Source organism: Euwallacea similis, chromosome 4 (genome assembly GCF_039881205.1).
Source record: "Euwallacea similis isolate ESF13 chromosome 4, ESF131.1, whole genome shotgun sequence".
NCBI lineage: Eukaryota > Metazoa > Arthropoda > Insecta > Coleoptera > Curculionidae > Euwallacea > Euwallacea similis.
The window spans coordinates 7,985,597-8,004,113 of NC_089612.1; the positions used below are offsets into that span (position 1 = coordinate 7,985,597).

At 35.2% G+C, this 18,517-nt stretch overlaps 2 protein-coding genes across 12 annotated transcripts in view; one reads left to right on the plus strand and one right to left on the minus strand.

Annotated features, from left to right (window-relative positions):
* Positions 1-18,517, plus strand: part of LOC136407996 (uncharacterized) — an 89,093-nt gene that overhangs the window by 62,229 nt on the left and 8,347 nt on the right. For 4 of the 11 annotated variants that reach the window (XM_066388678.1, XM_066388681.1, XM_066388683.1 and 1 more), the window contains exons 5-18: positions 8,499-8,644; positions 10,388-10,603; positions 12,089-12,365; positions 12,466-12,564; positions 12,618-12,898; positions 12,954-13,261; positions 14,678-14,811; positions 14,862-15,009; positions 15,315-15,532; positions 15,591-15,666; positions 15,858-15,977; positions 16,575-16,645; positions 16,801-16,923; positions 18,321-18,341. In XM_066388678.1, coding sequence (XP_066244775.1) covers positions 8,499-8,644; positions 10,388-10,603; positions 12,089-12,365; positions 12,466-12,564; positions 12,618-12,898; positions 12,954-13,261; positions 14,678-14,811; positions 14,862-15,009; positions 15,315-15,532; positions 15,591-15,666; positions 15,858-15,977; positions 16,575-16,645; positions 16,801-16,923; positions 18,321-18,341 — 2,238 coding nt within the window. The remainder of the gene's footprint in view (positions 1-8,498; positions 8,645-10,387; positions 10,604-12,088; positions 12,366-12,465; positions 12,565-12,617; positions 12,899-12,953; positions 13,262-14,677; positions 14,812-14,861; positions 15,010-15,314; positions 15,533-15,590; positions 15,667-15,857; positions 15,978-16,574; positions 16,646-16,800; positions 16,924-18,320; positions 18,342-18,517) is intronic. The other 7 variants (XM_066388684.1, XM_066388687.1, XM_066388688.1 and 4 more) reach the window with 5 other exon arrangements.
* Positions 4,009-5,958, minus strand: Gr43a (Gustatory receptor 43a). Its single transcript, XM_066388708.1, has 8 exons — positions 5,757-5,958; positions 5,502-5,695; positions 5,097-5,442; positions 4,938-5,023; positions 4,646-4,816; positions 4,503-4,571; positions 4,122-4,211; positions 4,009-4,068 (listed from the first exon to the last, which is right to left on the minus strand). The coding sequence occupies exons 1-8, from the start codon at positions 5,956-5,958 to the stop codon at positions 4,009-4,011; spliced, it is 1,218 nt and encodes a 405-aa protein (XP_066244805.1).

Here is an 18,517-nt window from a genome sequence, read left to right on the forward strand (position 1 = left end):
GTCGAAGATCTCTCGGACACGTTAAAAATGATGTTCGAGCGGCGAAGTATACTACGCGTCACTACTGAAATATCGGTGTTGTATTATTTATTAAAGCGTACTTAAGTCAATTTAATGTAATTTCCTACCGCGTTCTAAAAATCGAACGCGATCGGAAAAAAAATTTAATCAATAAAACTTTTTTTCTTACTCAATAACATTCCAACGAAGTCCAACTTTAATTTTTCAAATGTCGTCCTCTATTTCCGAAGTGTTTTATGGAATCCACACTTATTCACGCATACAGACAAAAAGAGTTTCAAGAAAAACATTATTTTCCTTATTTTATTCAAGAAATTAAAATTTGATCAGAAAAGCGAAAGAACAATTTACTGCTCACGAGAATTAATTGTTATTTAATATTCAAAGCATTTGCTCAAAATGTCTTCCGTCATTATCCAAACACAGTGCTATTCTTTACATGAATGATTTTCTCACCTAAATGGAGGTGGGTTCCCTGATTGATTGCATTACACCGACGATACGAATCCTCAAGTCATGTGCGTTATTTCGCCGATCTTTATAAACTTGATATTTTAAATAGCACCAATGGTAAAAATCGCAAGGATTTAAATCAAGTGATCGGGCTGGTAACTATATTTCACTAAGCAAAAAATTGGTATTGCTTTTTTTTAAATTAAAAATTGAAGTTTCGGAAATGCTATTTATTTGACTTTGAAAAAATACAGAGGAAGTTTTATCATTTTGCTTTTCTGATTGAATTTAATTTTTTTCGATAAAGTAAGGAAAATAATTTTTTTCTAGAAATTTTTCTTATCTGACCCCCAATAAATTTTGACATGTCGGTATGCGCAAATAAGTGTACATTCCATAAAACAATTCGGAAATAGAAAATAACATTTGAAAAACTAAAGTTGGACTTCCTTTCAATATTGTGCGGTAAGAAAAAGTTCAAGGTCATCAAAGAGTGATAATAAATTACCCTTGTAGTTTTTACCTGGAACATTTTTTGATAGAAAAATTATTTAAAGAGTTATTATCTTTATTCTATATACATATATGAGGTGCCCTGTATATATGTATATTAAAGTACTTCCATGAGCTTTTTAAACAAGTTTTCCGATTTAATTAGCAGTCTAAAAGGCAATTTACCTACCGCTTCGTCTACATTTTCAAGCAATTCAGGCGTTGGGCATGCGAAACCGCCCTGGATCTATATTGTCCCTTCTCTACTCTGGCCCTTGTAATAACCGCTGCTATATAATCCTTATCCAGCTCATCCTATACTAAAATTAACAAAGTTTCCGGGTTTGCAACAAATAACTGCGTCAAACTTGAAGCAAACCTCAGCGTTAATTTCTCTGAGACTACAGTTGCTCTGTAGGTGTATTCTTGATAATGGCAGTAGTGGAATTTATTCATAGTATTGAAGTCGTTGACGTAATTACTTACGTTCATGTAAATTTGAGTAATTTTGCACCTACAGTTAGTAATTTAGTACTTGGATTGACTAATTTGTATCAATGATTTTATGCAATTGGGTAATTTTGTACCTATATTATGAGTCTGGTTTAAACAACTTTTATGAACTTGACACAGATGGAACCATATAATAAAGTTATTCCAATTTCGCGCGTTTGTAATTGACATTGATGGAACATCCTCATTTATCCAGAGCTCGAGTTATCGGAATTCCAATAAATCACTCATTTGGGGTAAATTAGTGTGACCAATGGCAGCCCGATTTAAAGCTTTGTATCTGGAAAATCTATTTAGACGGTGAAAGAAACCTGAAATAAAGCAGCAGCAAAACTCGCTCTACAACCGTTTCTTTTAATTTAATTAGAGGAAAAGCTCCATTCTCTATTTTTCCACCAACCTCCCTCTTTTCCTCTCCCCGAAGGACATGAAATAGTGAGACAGTTTGACCTATTTTGTCTTGACAATTTATTGCGATATTGGCACGGTATCCGATTCATATTTCCTGGAAAGAAAATCCAAATTTTGAACTTCTCTCAGAATTTAAGCGTTTAAGATAAATACCTAGTGCGTTCTCTCTTCTCTCAGAAATTAGTCGCTTATTGGGGTTTATGGGTAGTATTAAATTAGAAAACTTTTAGACACCAGAATTAGGAATAGATTAAACTCGTTTAAAACTACCTTAATTGAAACAGATTGCGTAGCACATTCGGGCCTGTTCAAATGGGTGTTTTCTTCCAGGAGCCAACCTGCTACACTACGAGCTTTTATTGGTGCTATCCACGTGAATTACTGCCGCAGTTTGCGTAACTTTCCAACTTGTTTACGACAAGGCAGCGTTAACTTCGTTAATTTTAGCGCAAAAGAGATCCAGAAGGGCGTAAACAGCGTTTTGAACTGTTGCAACCACCGCATTTTCTTTTTCCAGAACTAGTCGAAAAGGACGAAACAAGTTCAAAAAGATGTAATTTGCGATCTTCCAGATATGTATTATTTTGGATGAAAATCGACAATCTGAAGGTAATTGTAACGGGGCAAGTCGAAACAACAATACCCTAAAGGAGAAAAGCCGGATAAAATGGATTATGCGTCTGGCTAAATTGTGTAACTGCTTTTGAAATTCCTCTTTAGGAAAACTCTGTGAGCGGAACTGCGCTATTTATTCGGCCGTGAGGTGCTTATTTCAACTTTCCTGGGTTTTGAATAAACATTGCGATTGTTCCCAAGTCAAAGGTGAAATTAGTCCAGTTAAATAAATATCTTGCATGAAACTAAAGAGGTTCAAACATATTTTTAAAATTACACAAAATGGGAGAAACTACTTATAGCTATTCATATACAAGGTGTTGCAGAACATACTGTCATAAATTCAGCCCCTTATTCTAGGACCCAAAATACGATGAAAACTTCATATAAAAACATATCGAAATACGCCTCGTTTTCGATATACAGGGTGTGAAAAGTTGAAACCCAAGAATGGTTTTTTAAATTAATATTTTCGATACGTTTTAAGAAAAATGACTTAAATTTTCCTAATTTATAACTAATTAGCTTTTTGTGCTCTTTCTTAGTCTCTATGAAGAAATTGCGACATTTTTCCAGTGGCGGGTTTTATAGTGAGGTGGTGCTTAAAAAGTACCTAAACTTTTTTGTACTTAACTATAACATATTGACAATTTATAGGATAAATATTGAACTTGAAGATTTTTACATAAAAAAGGTTCTCTTGTTGAATGTCGAAATCTTCAATAGTTTCTGAGAAAATAGAGATTTAACAAATCGGTGGATACGATGTTTTATTAAATAGATATCAAATTTAAAGCCCAGTTGAACTTGAAATTACATAAAAAATATTTTTGAAATTTCCATATATGTCAGAATTTATTAATAAAGTCTAGTGGTGGAGATGATAATGATGAATTAAAATAAAATAAAATGAATAAAAAAGGGTTTTAAATCTAATGTTTATTCAACAAAACGTAGTATATATCGATTTGTTAAATCTCAATTTTCACGAAAACTTTGAGAGACTTCAATAAGAATATTTCTTTTCTGTAAAAATCTTCATATTTAATATTTTTCCTATGAAATCATCAATAAAAGCTATTGCTATATATAAAGCTATATATAAAGCTATATAATAAGCTAAATATAAAATAAAATCAAAAAGAGTTGAGGTACTTTTTAAATCCTACTTCCCCTGTACTAGTCGTTCCTGGAAGAATGTGGCGATTTCTTTATAAAGACTGACAAAGAGCACAAAAAGTTATAATAAAGTGCAAAGTTTCATTAATATATTTTAAACGTTTCGAAAACATTATTCAAAAAAACATCCTCAGAGACTAACCCTGCACATCGAAAACGAAGCGTCTTTCGATATATGTTTTTATGACGTTTTCGTCACATTTTGAGACCTTGAATAAATGGTTGAATTTATGGCATTATATTCAGAAACATCGTGTAGATCTATAATGGTCATGATCGTGATGATGATCTTGAAAAAAGATAGCTAGAAGTAAACCGCATAAACTAAGAATTATTATTGTATTGGAATAAAATAGCCAGGTATGTGAAAACTGCGCTTGCTATCTGAAAACAAATCCTGAAGTTATGGTTTTCTAGGAAAATTTTGCAATACTTACTATAGGCAAAAGACTCCTGTCAATGAATGCCAAACCTGCGGCACTGAATTCGATTTTATTTTCATTGATAACCATCAGCAGGATTTTCACCTAAAATTCACACATTCTTTCAAATTGTCATCTTTAACATGTTAATATTGCTAAAACTGCATGTGAAACAACTTGCAGTCGAGACTAACCATCGAACCAAACTTTTTACCAATTTTAGTTAGTTGTCCTTACTTCTACTAAAACATTCTATCTATCAGTTAGTACCTCCCTAACTAGACTTTGAAAAACCGGTTCTTAGTATCGGATACCGACTTCATATGCAGTTAGCCCTGCTAACCGCACGTGAAGTAACTGGCAATTAAAAAAATAGTTCTTACTTAACGAACTTACTTGTTTGTAAGCCACTTTAGGTAAGTCAAGGCTTATAAGCTTAGTCACTGTCTTCCTAATTTCCCGTCCCTAAAGGCATTAAGAAGAGCTTATTCGTAACTTGAGAATATTTATCTTTGATGTTGGTTGATTAAACATCTTACCATAGTGTGCCCAGAGTGGCATGGCTCGACCAAAAATAGTAAACGAAGAACGTGACATATCATCCAGTAAGTTTGGGTAAAAAGGAAATTCTTATCTTTGGCGTTGAGGATTTGTTGATATAGTACATAAGGAGTAATCACTAAACAAACTATCACGTTTCCCAACATCATCTGAAATTTTTCAAACTCATTTTAAATTTTACATACGAAAACTCGAGCCAAATTCGTATGAGAAAATATTGCCTTCGAAGATTGCCTTACTATGGTACTCGTGATACAAATTGGTACTTACTATCATGCTCAATCCATAGAGCTTAACCAGGGCTCCATTAGCTTCAGCCAAACTATCATAAGCCGCAATGAACTTCTTCAACATACCTAAAGCCAACACTAAAAAAACAAGAAAATTTGAAAACTCCCAGTCCTCATCGCTCTGTTACCAAATACCCACTATTGCTCTGAAGTAGACCTTTCCGAGAGCCTATAGGAAATTTAACCAAGAAAACCGAATCATCTTCACAGGATATGTGGAGAATTAGATCATTGAGTTTTCGAGCCCTGGCTGTGATGCCATAGATAGTTATCCAGATGTTTACTTCCATGGTCATGGTGAATACGTAAGTGAAGTAGAATGGCACAAATTGCCAAATGAACTGAAATGCTCCGATTTCGGGGACGACTATCTGAGCCCACATGTATACGTCCATTCCCAGGCATGTGAATGTAAAAGTGTATGCCATGAGGATGACTATAATGATTTTCTTGGAAGGCGGTAATGGCCCTACTACTTCATCGAACTGAAAGCGTAAGAAACAAAAAATTTAAATTCTTGAATGCAATGATTTCTCATTTTTACCTTAGTCAGACAAATCAAATAATTCCAGAACTCCTTGAACGTAATGGAAATGTACACTTGTCCTATAATCCAAGTGGATACTAATGTTATAACTTCAGCCAAAGTGCACATTAAAGCTGATAAGCCCTTAAGTCTGACGTTGTAGACAACGTCTACGTGATATGAAAGAGTAAGGCCAATTAGAGTTAGCGTGGCTTGAAAATGACGAAATTGAAGCATCTTTGTAATGTGACCTAGCTGGTATTAATGCCATACCATACAGGAACACGAACACGTTCGTAATAATAACTTTCAGCCACGACCATTCCAGGGTGTAATGGCCGTTTTTCCCGGTCACAGCTATTGGAAACAGCCCAATTAATCTATTGATAAACAGCAGGTGTTTTATATTATCGTAGAACTTCTGTGAAATAATAACTTGGAAATCCCTTTTAACATTTTTATTTATATTTTTCATTCTGGATGTGATAGATTTGAGGGTACGCCTGAAAATAAACATATTCATGTTATACGCTGACACACAGAAAGAAACTTTTCTCCAGGATAATTAAGGTTTAATTTAGATCCAGATAAGAAATGGACCCAGAAAGTGTTAAATGGTGTTAGGACATAAATTAATGGAGGTTCGGTATAATTATAAATGAGGGTTGACCAAAGAACTGAATTTTTCCTATGGGTCATTATGGAGATACATTTAACTGTATAATTTAATAGTAAATTTATGGATAACGTGTGGTAAATTTCGTAAATAGCAATTAAATCCATATTAGTTTCTGTCTAGGTAGAATGTTGAAGGATTAAAAGGGTTGTTAACTAATTTTAATTCGCTGCTGATAACGGAAACTATTCAGAAATAATGATGACTACAAACAGACCGGGACTGGACAGTTTTGATTAGGTGTAAATCTCTTCAATCAATTATATGTATAGTGCATTTAAGTTAAAACAGCCACATATAGGATGACCATAAAAAAGGGGCAAAATATGTAACTTTTTTGCTATTTTATACAGAGTGAGTTTTTTTTGACGATTAGTGAAGGAATCTCGGAAACTAGCAGAGTTACGAATTCGGTTAAATGGGGTAATAATTGCAGCTTTATGGGACTAATTTAAAGCCACGTTTGGGTTCTTGAAAAAGTCTATGGCTTGCCAGATATTTAGCAAAAACCAATTTTTTTTCATTTTTTTTAAATAGATCTAGCCGTGTAATTATTGGTTTTAGAGAAATTCCACAAGTACACATATTATAGATAAGATAATTTTGCCCTGAAAAAGATAGTCTAACAAGATTTTTTCTGACAGCTCTAATTTTTGGGATATGGCATAAGCTTACGTTTTTTTTTTTATGGAAAACATAATAAGTTATAATTTATTTTAAAAGGTATTTTTTCAAGATTTAAAATGATACCACTCAGCACATAGTTATTTCTCAAAATGGCGGACTTGTAACTTTTTTTAAATCTGATATTCCAATTTTAAGGAAGTTGGCCATGAAATCGTTCATATTCATTTATCATTTGTTTGACACTGACATGACATGTAAATTTACATCTGACTTAATGATGCAACTACTGAAAAATAAAAAAAATTATTAAAATTTGATATTTTTTTTCCTAATTAGAAGCCAAAACCAAAGCAATTTAAAACAATTTTTAAATTGAAAGATATATATTTATGATTAAAAAATGCCCAAAATGATGCTGTCGTAAATAAAATGATTTGCTAAGTCAAAAAATTGTAAAAAAATACAGGGTGCCCCATTCGAATACCACTTCCGGCCGAACTGGAACTCACACCAGTAAAAATTACAAGAATTAGTAATATTAATAACAGCTCCCAGAATATTAAGTAATGCGCAGAACGGCCTCCAGAATATTTGGTAGATCGTAAATATTAAGATTCAGTAAGTATTGAATTTGAAGTACCGTTTCATTCCCTGAAAATGTCAATGAAAAATTTAAATGATAGGGTGCTCCATTTAAATATCGAAAGTTAGAGTCACTTCCGGTTTAACTGGAAGTAACAAGATTCAAAACTATCCAGAATACTCGATCATTTTCTTTTATACAAGTAATTTATACAAAAAATTTAATTTTTAGACGAAAGGCATTTTCCATTCGTCTAAAAGGATCCTGGATCAACGGATGCAAAGGATCGATAGTTTCGGTGATAGTTGTGATATATGGTTTTCAGGAATTATGTTCTGAATTTAACCAGTTCTTCAGGATTATCATACGTATGGGACTGCTAATCGCAACCGTTTGGAACCGCGTCTATACGGCCTCCAGAGTATTTAGTAATATACATAACGGCCGCCAGGGCATTTAGTAACATACATAACGACCGCCCGAGTATTTATGGGGCCTTGAATTTGAACTATCGCTTCATTCTCCAAAAGTTTCAATGAAAAATTATATCAAAATGTTCAGTCTAAAATAATTTTTCCACAATATTTGCAAAAAAATTAAAATCCCTTAATAACAACACGTCCCGAATAATAAAAGAGTAATTTCTACTGCCGTGTTAAATTAAACAAGTGGCCCCAAAAATATACCAATTGAAGCTTGTTTATAACTGAACCTTTGATGTCGCAGTTACGGCTTATAAAAGGCTCCATTAATTATTTTTCCGTTTTTTCGTAGAAACTGGGTATTCAGGGCACTGCAAATCAACATTCTTTCAACGCTTTTAAGTTCCGTTTAGTTCAGGTGACTAATTTGTTTCGTTTTTTACCCCGAAATATCTACTCACTCACAAAAATTGGCCATTGCGGTGTTCTAATTTACACACTGATGATAATAATGGCTCTATGGACCTTTTACTTAGAGCCGAGGTAGAACTCGAATGTTGGTAAAGTAACTTCAGGCAATGTGTGTATTTGTTGAGATTGATGGCTCTTATCAGTTTCATCGAGGTGGTAGCAAGCACTTAAACTTATGTACTTTTATTTCAGAGAATTTCATTTTCTCCCAATAATGTAACGTTTTTTTGTTTCAGCGAATTAAAATTAGAATGTACAGAAGCCCTGTCGGGGAAAAAGTTTACTCAAGAAATTGGCGTTGACAAAGTGGACAAATCATTAGTTGCGAATTTCGAGATTCTTAACTTAGTTCCTGAGCGTAGCATTAATAATAATACAGCAGGTAAGCTTATCGCCCAGTTTATACCTTGACTTACTTTAGCTCTTAGGTTTCCAGCAATTAACACCCCTGAACTTTAAGTATTAAAAGTTTTAAATGATGGGAGGCATCCAGCTTCTGAATTACGGGGCAAAGGCTTTTAGGAAGCATTTAAAAAGAGCGATAGGTGCTAAAAAATGGAATCTGGCTGTGAAAAAAATCTTATTATTGCTCATAATGAAACGCTTCTTTCATTTTTGTAAAAAAAAATTATCAGAAAATAATTAAAAGTAGTATGAGCCCCCTCTCCCTCTCTCCTATCTCATTGTCCTCAGAGCGAGTTGTTCTCCGTTCCCAGGAGGCGCATATGTCTCTTCAGTCAACAACACCAAGAAAAGGCAGAACTAACCTAAACGAACCTATAAGAACTCCTACTAGGCTCTCTCCTAGAGATTTCTCCGTAGTAGCCAAGATGTCTTGAATATGTCCAGATCAGGAACATATCTTTGAGTTGTCTACATCACCCTGATTATATCCAGTTTGCCTTTGTTCTTTCCTACGATATCCATTTGTTGAAAATACGTTAGGTAAGAGTGTAGGAGACGTGCTTTTTACCAACCCGTACATATGGTTCAAGCTGGTTGACGAGATTTCCCTGATGTTTCTGTGATTCAGAGAAGACTCTCTTTGAGCCCGAGAGGTCCTGAAAAGCCTTCCTGCATTCCTGGATCAGGGTTGAGCTCATTCTCTTTCTGAAGACACCTCGTATGGTTCAGGTCTGTTAAAGCGTTTCGCTCGTTGTCCTTGTGAACTAGAAAATAACCTAAGGAGACTTTTTTTGAGTGTGATACGTCCTGAAGAGAATCTCTGCATTTCTAGATAAGGGTTGAACTCATCCTCCTGCTGCAGGCAACTTGCAGTGTTTAGGTCTGTTGAAGGGTTTCCTTCGAGGTTTTTGTAATTTTTTCGAATATATCCTACATTTTGTTTTTACTCCAAAAAACGAAAATATGCCAAACATGTCCCGAGATATCAACCAAAGCTATTGAATGTCATTACATTGACAGTCCTTATTTTCAAAATTATTTTGAATTCATCATTTTGCTGTCAAAAATGACCAGAAATGTGCTAATTCAACTATTTTTGCGAATAGTGCAACTATTTACCTAACAAGTGGTTAAAGAGAGGCTTTGCGGCACGCCAATTGTAACCTGTTTCGCTTCATACGATGTGCAATCGAATGCGGTAATAGTATTAGCACGATATCCGGCAAAACAAGTAAAACCGAAAGAAAAACAGAATTATATTTATTGTTTAATTAATGTACATGTCCAAAATATACACCATAGCAACACAAGCAAGCTTTATAACGATTTTGCAAATCATTAGCCATATTTACAAACTGAAAATGTTCACAATAAGTTATTTGTCAGATTTTGAACAGCATCAAATATTATAATTTTACTAGAGGCTGCCTTGTTAAGACATATGTTATTCCTTGTTAAGATGTTGAACCGGTCATTACTCCAGTCAACTTAATTTGAACGGCAATAATGCTCAACTAAAACGATGTTTTTTAATTGAAGAGACCATTTTTGGAACAAATAATAATAACAGTTTTCTTTTTTTCTTTTAACTATAATTTCCAGACTTTTGAGTGACCCTAGAATCGCTTTCTCTTTTTGAGTCCATATTTTCTTGCGTAAACCAGGGCCTACAGCCTAAATCCATTTAAAAGTAATATCTACTATATTTTATATTTTCCAGATCATATATCACAAACCACAAACGCTTTAAAGTGGAAACGAGTGGGCCTGGTTTCAGGACGTAGCGTTCGTCTGGATACGATCATTTGGCCTGGAGGCGATCTGTCAGTGGCGGCAGTTTCCACTCGAGCCAGGACCGTATTTAGGGTCGTTACGGCCCTGGCACCCCCCTTTGTGATGGAGAGCGAACTTGACGAAGATGGACAGTGCCTCAGGGGTAAATATTATTCAGGAGCATATAATTGTCGTACAAAAAGTTGAAGATATGTCATCGATTTTGAATAATAGAGGTACTTCCTCCGTCCTAAAAAAGCTTTAAATCAGCCGTATAAATTGAATGACATTATAAATGACATTTTTCACACAATTTCGAGGGAATTGGAGGCTTAGTGAAATATGGCGGGGGAATGTGAGAAAAGCATCGGCATTTTCCCTTTATTCTCAGCGGATTAGAACTATAGTTAAATAAGAACCAATTCTATTTAAGACTCAGCCACTGTAATTAAAGTCTCAAAAAAAATAATAAAGTTGCTGCTTTCGCTGCTTCCAGGGGCTGTACAGGGAAACAAGCAGTAGACGAATAATCAAGGATATATTAGCCAAATTACTTTTCTATAACAAACATGTGCTCGATACTAATAAAGAATGCAGTGTCGATGGAGGTTCTATCCTAATGAGAGATACACGAATCAAATCCTTAATACTTAAGTTAGAGATAATACTACAATTGATTTTTCTTTTATACGCTAGGATTTGTTATTGATAGCGAAAGACTTGGATATCTTCCTCAAAGATAAATTGTTATTAAAGTAATTAAACGAGTCTTTTAGAGGCAAACTTTCCAAAAGCTAATTTCCCGCTCTTTGACCTGGAATTCATCTAATTTAGAAAAAATACCAAAGGGAGGAATATAGTACTCAGATTGGTAAATTCGTAATTTAACGTAGTTTAATAGCTTTATTCGGAAGCATCCTTTGAAGGAGTCCTTGTGGTATAATTAGGTTATTAGTTCAGTAGTGATTTACCACTAAAGTATTGGAAATTCGCTTATACCTATTTCCAAGGTTTGTAAAGAATCGACAAGATAATTGAGTTAAACGAGTTATTGATCATACCATGATGATCATAGAATTGCTAATCCATCAGCGTTTTCCACTTGTATATTATTATCTAATATATTACTTAATCGGGGATGATAGGCTTCATTATTTGCTCGTCCAAAAATATATATTTTTTTTCAAATCAGTATAAAGATTTGGGTCTATTCAAATTGCTGAAAACATGCTTAAATGAAATTCTTGAACACCCTGTATAATCCTCTTTATTATTAACATGTATCCTAAGTAAAAAAAGAGATATGACACATCTTTTCGTTCCAAATCAATATTTGCTGAAACTTGGACGCTATGTGCGTTGAGAATGGTACACTCTGTAGAAAGCGTTTAACGACAAGTACGCAAAATCATCCAGGGAACAATTCTTGACGAAACACTATCCGAATGTCAAAAAAAATATGTTCTCGATTAAACAATCAAAATAAAAGGTATTCCTAAACATCTTTCGATCTATTTTGGAAACGAACCAGTGTCCTTTTCGAAACAAAATTGGCGTGCGACCTTCACTGATTAATGGGCATTTTAATTGGGACGCACTGTACGTTACATACGCTAGAAAAATGTGGGAATTTTAACATATCTTTTAGGTCTGCCCTGTCATAGGGTCCTAACAGCAGATAAAGACAACCTCACTTTAGTATTTAGCCAAATGGAAAAAGAGGAGGAAGAAGAGGAACAAGAAGAAGAAAAACGAGACGATGAAACCACCAGTGCGGACTACGACGATTATCCTAAATTTGAAAATGAATTGGACGATGATATGTTCCTTCCATTTCAAAAGTTCAAATATCGCACAAATTGTTGTTACGGTCTTGCCATGGATTTGCTGGAAAATATCGCCCAAGAGCTGGAATTTGACTTCAGGTATTGAAATTATTGAAAGAGAAGCTTTACACAGCCATTATTGGTTCAATTCCTGTTAAAAAAGTTTTACTGCTTGAGGAAACTTTCTCCATTGTTTTAGGTTATATATTGTAGCTGACGAGATGTTCGGATCTAGAATTCCATCTACAAAAGTTAATAGAGCAAAAAGGGATGTCGGCAAAAAATTTCTAAGTTATAGGTAAGTTTCACTTTATGATGGCGGGAGGTAAACAGCATGAATATCTGTTGAAGATTTAAAGATGGGGTGATAAAAACGCATCGAGTTAAAGACGATAGCTATGCGGGTAATGCAAAATGGAACGGAATAGTTGGTGATTTAATGAGCGGTGCCGCCCATATGTCCTTCGCAGCCTTAAGTGTATCTAGTGCCAGATCTGAAGTCATAGATTTCAGTGCTCCATACTTTTTTAGTGGGGTGTCTTTTTTAGCATCGCCGCAGCAGAGATCGGAAATATCCCTGCTTGCCTTCCTATTACCATTCAGTTACGAATTATGGTTAGCCATATTAATAAGTGAGTTCGCCCTTTCCCTTAATCACTTATTTAAAAGACACCAACATTTCCTCAGGTTTAAACATAACGGCCATAGCAGTGGCCATCTACGAATGGCTTTCCCCTTTCGGCCTGAACCCTTGGGGCCGGCAGAGATCGAAGAACTTCAGCATGAGCTCAGCCCTATGGGTGATGTGGGGATTACTCTGTGGTCACCTGGTAGCCTTCAAAGCTCCGAAGAGCTGGCCCAACAAATTCTTGATCAACGTGTGGGGCGGATTTTCTGTGATCTTTGTTGCCAGTTATACAGCCAACATCGCGGCCTTGATAGCGGGACTCTTTTTTCAAAACACCCTGGACGTTAGCAACTATCACGACCGAAGTGTAAGTGTCTTATAGTAAGTATGTTAAGGTAGTATGTGGTAGTATATTGGGTTTAGGAATATTATACAGGTATCATCAGTTCAAGTGGAAGCATAGGGATTGAGCGAGTGGGAAAGGGACCGCATAAGGTTTAGTATGCCTCGGACAAAGACGAGCGTATTGGGTTGCGAGTCAGTGCGGCCGACGTCTCCACTTCGATGTTTAGATTAGTATTGATTTCGCTGCCTTCGCAGCGACGGAAGTTTTGAAAAATATCAGAGCAAAAAGCAGCAATGTAAATAAATTTAAAAAAAAGATTAATTCATCACTAAAACTTATATTAGTAGAAAGTCTGAAACGGTGAGAGATTTGGGAACACTGCCCACGTCAGTCAATAGTCTCGCAACCCACATCGTTGCTCTTTATCGGAGGCATATTAAACCTTATGCGCTCCTTCTCTCACTAACGCAATCCCTATGTTTCCACTTGAACTGATGATACCTGTAGTGTACAATAGCATTATATATAATACTAGAATTTTTCGCGCACATTTCTTTAAGAAAACTCATGTTTTACCACCCGAATTTGAATAGGGAAATTTGTATTTATTCGCAGACATTTACAGAAGTACGAAAAAGGCGATAAGGTGCTATTTTCTCTGAATAAAATGAGTATACTTTCAGGTTTGTAAAAAAATCTTATTCCTACATCCCGCGAAAGGTGACTTTCCCACACTTCACTACTTGCCCGATATTTCCTTCATATCGTTTGTGCAGCGCCAGTGGCGCTTTCCGCATTTGCTAGGGAAATTATTATTTTATATTCGTAAGAAAACATGTATTTTTCGTCCTCAGTGCGAAAAATGATACTTTCTTGTACTTACTTGAATGTGGAATTTGCATTAACTCACAATAGGCTCGAGAAAGGAAATAATGTTATTTTCCCTAATATATGTCCACCAAACAGAATCATTCATTAGATCACAATGTGCACATAGAAAAAATATTATTTCTAATTCTTATAAAACTTTTATTTCCTAATTTTTCGCATATTTTAGGAAATTAGCTATTCCCTCCTCTTTGTCTCGCGTTCGTTCTTTGATATGGCCCACATTGCCCGGATTCTCTTTTAGCCCGTCTTTCAGCTCTTCTATTCTAATCAGCCCAACAGATCGCCATGTTTTAAATACCTCTACACATAAGGAAACACACCTCATTGTTTCCTCCGTAAAACATTCTTTACTTTCTGCTTTGCTTGCATCTTCTCCAGCTGTTGTTAACACTTTTAGCCCTGCGGATGTATAAATATTGATCCAGGGCTTATGCCCGATGATGTGTGGCAACAAGGGTTAATCAGAGGTAACAAAATTATTTCTTACAGTCTATAAACTAATTATTTTTTTATTTGTTCATTCACAAGACCTAATCAATCTTCCAGTTATTGAGCCAAAAAGTGGGTACTCCAAGATCTTCTGCTGCCGAATACTACGTTCAAAAAGCGAACCCTTTGCTATGGCAACATATGAGCAAGTATTCTTTGAAGGACGCCATAGAGGGTGTATATCGACTGAGGTAAATATTTTTTATTATTCTGCATGGACAAGACTTTATTAATATTTCAGAAACGGATCCCTGGATATTTTGATTGCCGATACACCTATTCTGGATTACTACAGGGCCACCGACAATGGTTGTAAATTACAGAAAATAGGAGACACTATCAACGAGGACACGTACGCTATTGGAATGGCAAAAGGTTTTCCATTGAAGGTGGGTTTTATGAAAAAACCCTGATGCTGGTATCTAGTTAACCTGCAGCACATAAATTGCCAAGAAACACAATTTATGGTTTCAACAAATGAGTTCCTGTCCGGGTCCAGCGACAAATAAAAAGGGCAAAGTTGACTTCACTCTTTTCCTAGGGGTCTCCGATAAAAGTCCCTGAACGACCATGCCAACGATAAACTTCCTGATTTGCTCCTATTACATAAAGAAATCTTGAAATTTTAATGCCCAAAAAATTGGGGGCTTCGGTAGATTTCTTCTAACCCAAACCAAACATGACCTTATTCCAGGACAGCATCTCGGCAGTAATTGCGAAATATTCGTCGAACGGCTACATGGACATTTTGCAGGACAAATGGTACGGCGCCCTGCCCTGCTTTAAGTTGGCCCAGGAAATCGCCCAACCTCGACCTTTAGGGGTTGCCGCCGTAACCGGGGTATTTATCTTACTGGGGATGGGTATCGTTATCGGATTAATAACCCTGCTGGTTGAGCACTTATTTTTTAAGTGAGTTTGATTTATAGCCGTGGGAAGAGCTTCTATTGCTCATTCAAATGTTTTGAAGGTATATACTTCCGATACTGCGAGATAAACCGAAGGAGAGTATGTGGAGGAGCAGGAATATTATGTTTTTTAGTCAAGTGAGTATTGCCTAAACATACTAAATTAGAACCACATAATAAATAGCTTATTCCTGCAACTTCAGCTTTCTGCTTCTGAATTTATTACTTCCCAAGGATTTTCCGAAATATGTAGCATAACAAGTCTTGCTCAGTTTTGAAACATTTTTCATTTTTAAAACAAAATGAAGGTTAACCATTGTTTTTCGCAGAAACTCTATCGCTTTATCAACTGCGTGGAACTAGTATCACCCCATCACGCAGCACGTGAGCTGGTTCATACCATTCGGCAGGGACAAATCACCAGCTTGTTCCAGAAGAGTATCAAAAGGGTTCGTAAATTAGTTTTGATTAAAACAAAACACTTAAATCCTTTCTTTTATTTATTTTTCAAAGTACTTCTTTTATTTTGTTTTAATTTATTTTTTAATTCTTCCTTTTATTTATTTTTTAATTACTTCTTTATTTTTTCTTTAAAATTTTTGTATATATTTTTTTATTTTATTCTTTATTTTACACTATTAGGGGTTCACTTTTTACATTAGTTATTTTTCAGAACAATTAGAACAAATAGACTCAAGCACACAACACAAATTAAAACAAAAAACAGGTTTAATTTGGTGCAAAGATCAAACACCAATCCCTAACGTCAAATCAACCGTCTGGAATGATAACATTATTCGTGTCAGAAGATTCCTTTCTCAGCGATTGAGAAGAGGAGTTTCAGAGTGTTTCGCACATTTTAAATATTCACCTTTCACACATTTTTGTTTATCCTCTATTTTATTTTTTGAACTTTTTTCGTGTTGTGAGGTATATTGGGTGAGAGGCATTTTTTAGCATATTTTGGCAGCATGGTAAAAAAATGACTCTGCCAAAATAAAAACCACCCTGACCTTTCAAGATATTCTTCATCATCCTTGTTCCAGAAGGAACACGAGCAACGTCGAAGAAGAAAAAGTAAAGCCCAGTTCTTCGAAATGATTCAAGAAATCCGTAGGTGAGCAATGATTTAGCTGATGTGTCTGAAAAGTTCCTCTACGACACCACACTGAACACTAATTCCACACATATGAACACTACGCAAATGTAAAGAAGCTTTTCAGACACCAACTCTAGTTGCAATAGTAAGGATTGATTTACTGCTTGAAATAGTCATATCCGCAGGCAGCAGCAAGAGGAAAGTCAGCCTCAATTGGAAGCGGTTACTGAAGTGGATTCAGAGAACAATATGAGCCCTGATGAGAAGAAATCGAAGAGTCCTAATATAATCAAAAGGTGAGCTTATTTCTGCAATCATTGTACCTCTAAGATATAGTTTGGATCACGTTAGTATCTTTTCCGAGGAATTACTCATCAATCGTTAATGTAAAACATGTATTTAGGGTTTCTATCTTGACTAAATCGGATCCTCCTACAAGAGAAACGAGATTAAGTTAAGTTTGGAGTGTTTAGCGTTTACGTAGAGTTATAAGAATAGTCACACAATATGCGAAGAAACACAAAGCGGCCCTGAGAATATTTAAAAAAGACGCGGTAGATGGCGCTGGAAGCACTTTTTCCTGCAAGCCCAATATATTTTAAATTGACTCGAGATCAGTCACGAGATCAATCAATGACGAGACTTAAAGGAGCCGAAACCGGTTTTCGGGGTGCTCGAATTAATTCAACGCAGAGCCAATCAGCACTCCAGTAAAAAAGTGGCTGCTTCTGGGATCTTTATGCATCTCAACAGCTAATTTAATTAACAAAGCTGTAGTCAATCCTGCCTAGAGAAGCTTTTTTAAATTATAATTAAACATGTTTTTTAAACCACTTGAAAATTTAAAAATCAGTGGCGTCATAATTCTATTTCTGAAGAAAAGTTTCGCAGTACGGCTCTGAGACTTTTTTCTATTTGAATCTTTAGTAGAATCCTGAAAAAACATGCTTAAAATCTCCTAGTAGAAAAATTAGATGTGTAGCTCTTCTTTTAAGAAACCATTATTTAGATTTTAAATTAAGAAGGTTTGTAGATGAATTTTGCCTTTTTGGAATATTTTCTCAATACGACCCTGCATTTTTCTTCGTTTTAAATATTCACTAGAAACAAAATGATTCTCAGTAGAAAAATCAGCGGTGTGGGTAGCTGACTTACTAAGTGGCAGTACGAAAATTAAAGTTCACCCCAAATCTAAGGGCTTTTTTGCAGTACTGCTCTGAATTTTTCTGCTTAAATCGTCAGTAGGGCCGTAAAAAAATCTCTAAAATCGCTGAGAAGAATAATTAGTAGTGTACCTCCCTTTATAAAGAACGAGCATTGATTTTAAAATAAAATGGTTTTTAATAAAACCTTCGTTAAAAACTCAAAAGTATTGAAATTGAATTTATTCAAAAACTTGCCACATATTTAGGTAATTAGGTGGAGCATTCTGGACACTGAAGTATTCAATTATAATGATTTATCGCATTAATCAATTGGTAAACAGGAAGGTACTAAAAGCTCACACAAAATAAATGTAGGAGAAATAACAAAAAAAATCTGTGCAATGTTTATGTAGTATTGAGCACTATAATGGTGCCAAAAAGGACGTTTAAATGTTTAGTATAATTATGATGGTAGCCCTAAATACATGGTAGAAATGGCCAATAAACGTTTATCTTTAACAGAAAATAAAAAATGAATATTTACTTAGTCCTAGTCCTCCTGACACTAGGTAAGAGAGTACGGTAACATCAGAAATTAGTTTTCTGAGTTCATTCTGACACGTAGAAACTAAACGATAATTAGAAAAATGCAGTAGGAATAGCTTGTTCATACTGACTGAGTCAAGTAACACTATTGTTATGCTGGCGTTACTTAGAGACTGTGCTTAATGCTGCTTATACGCGC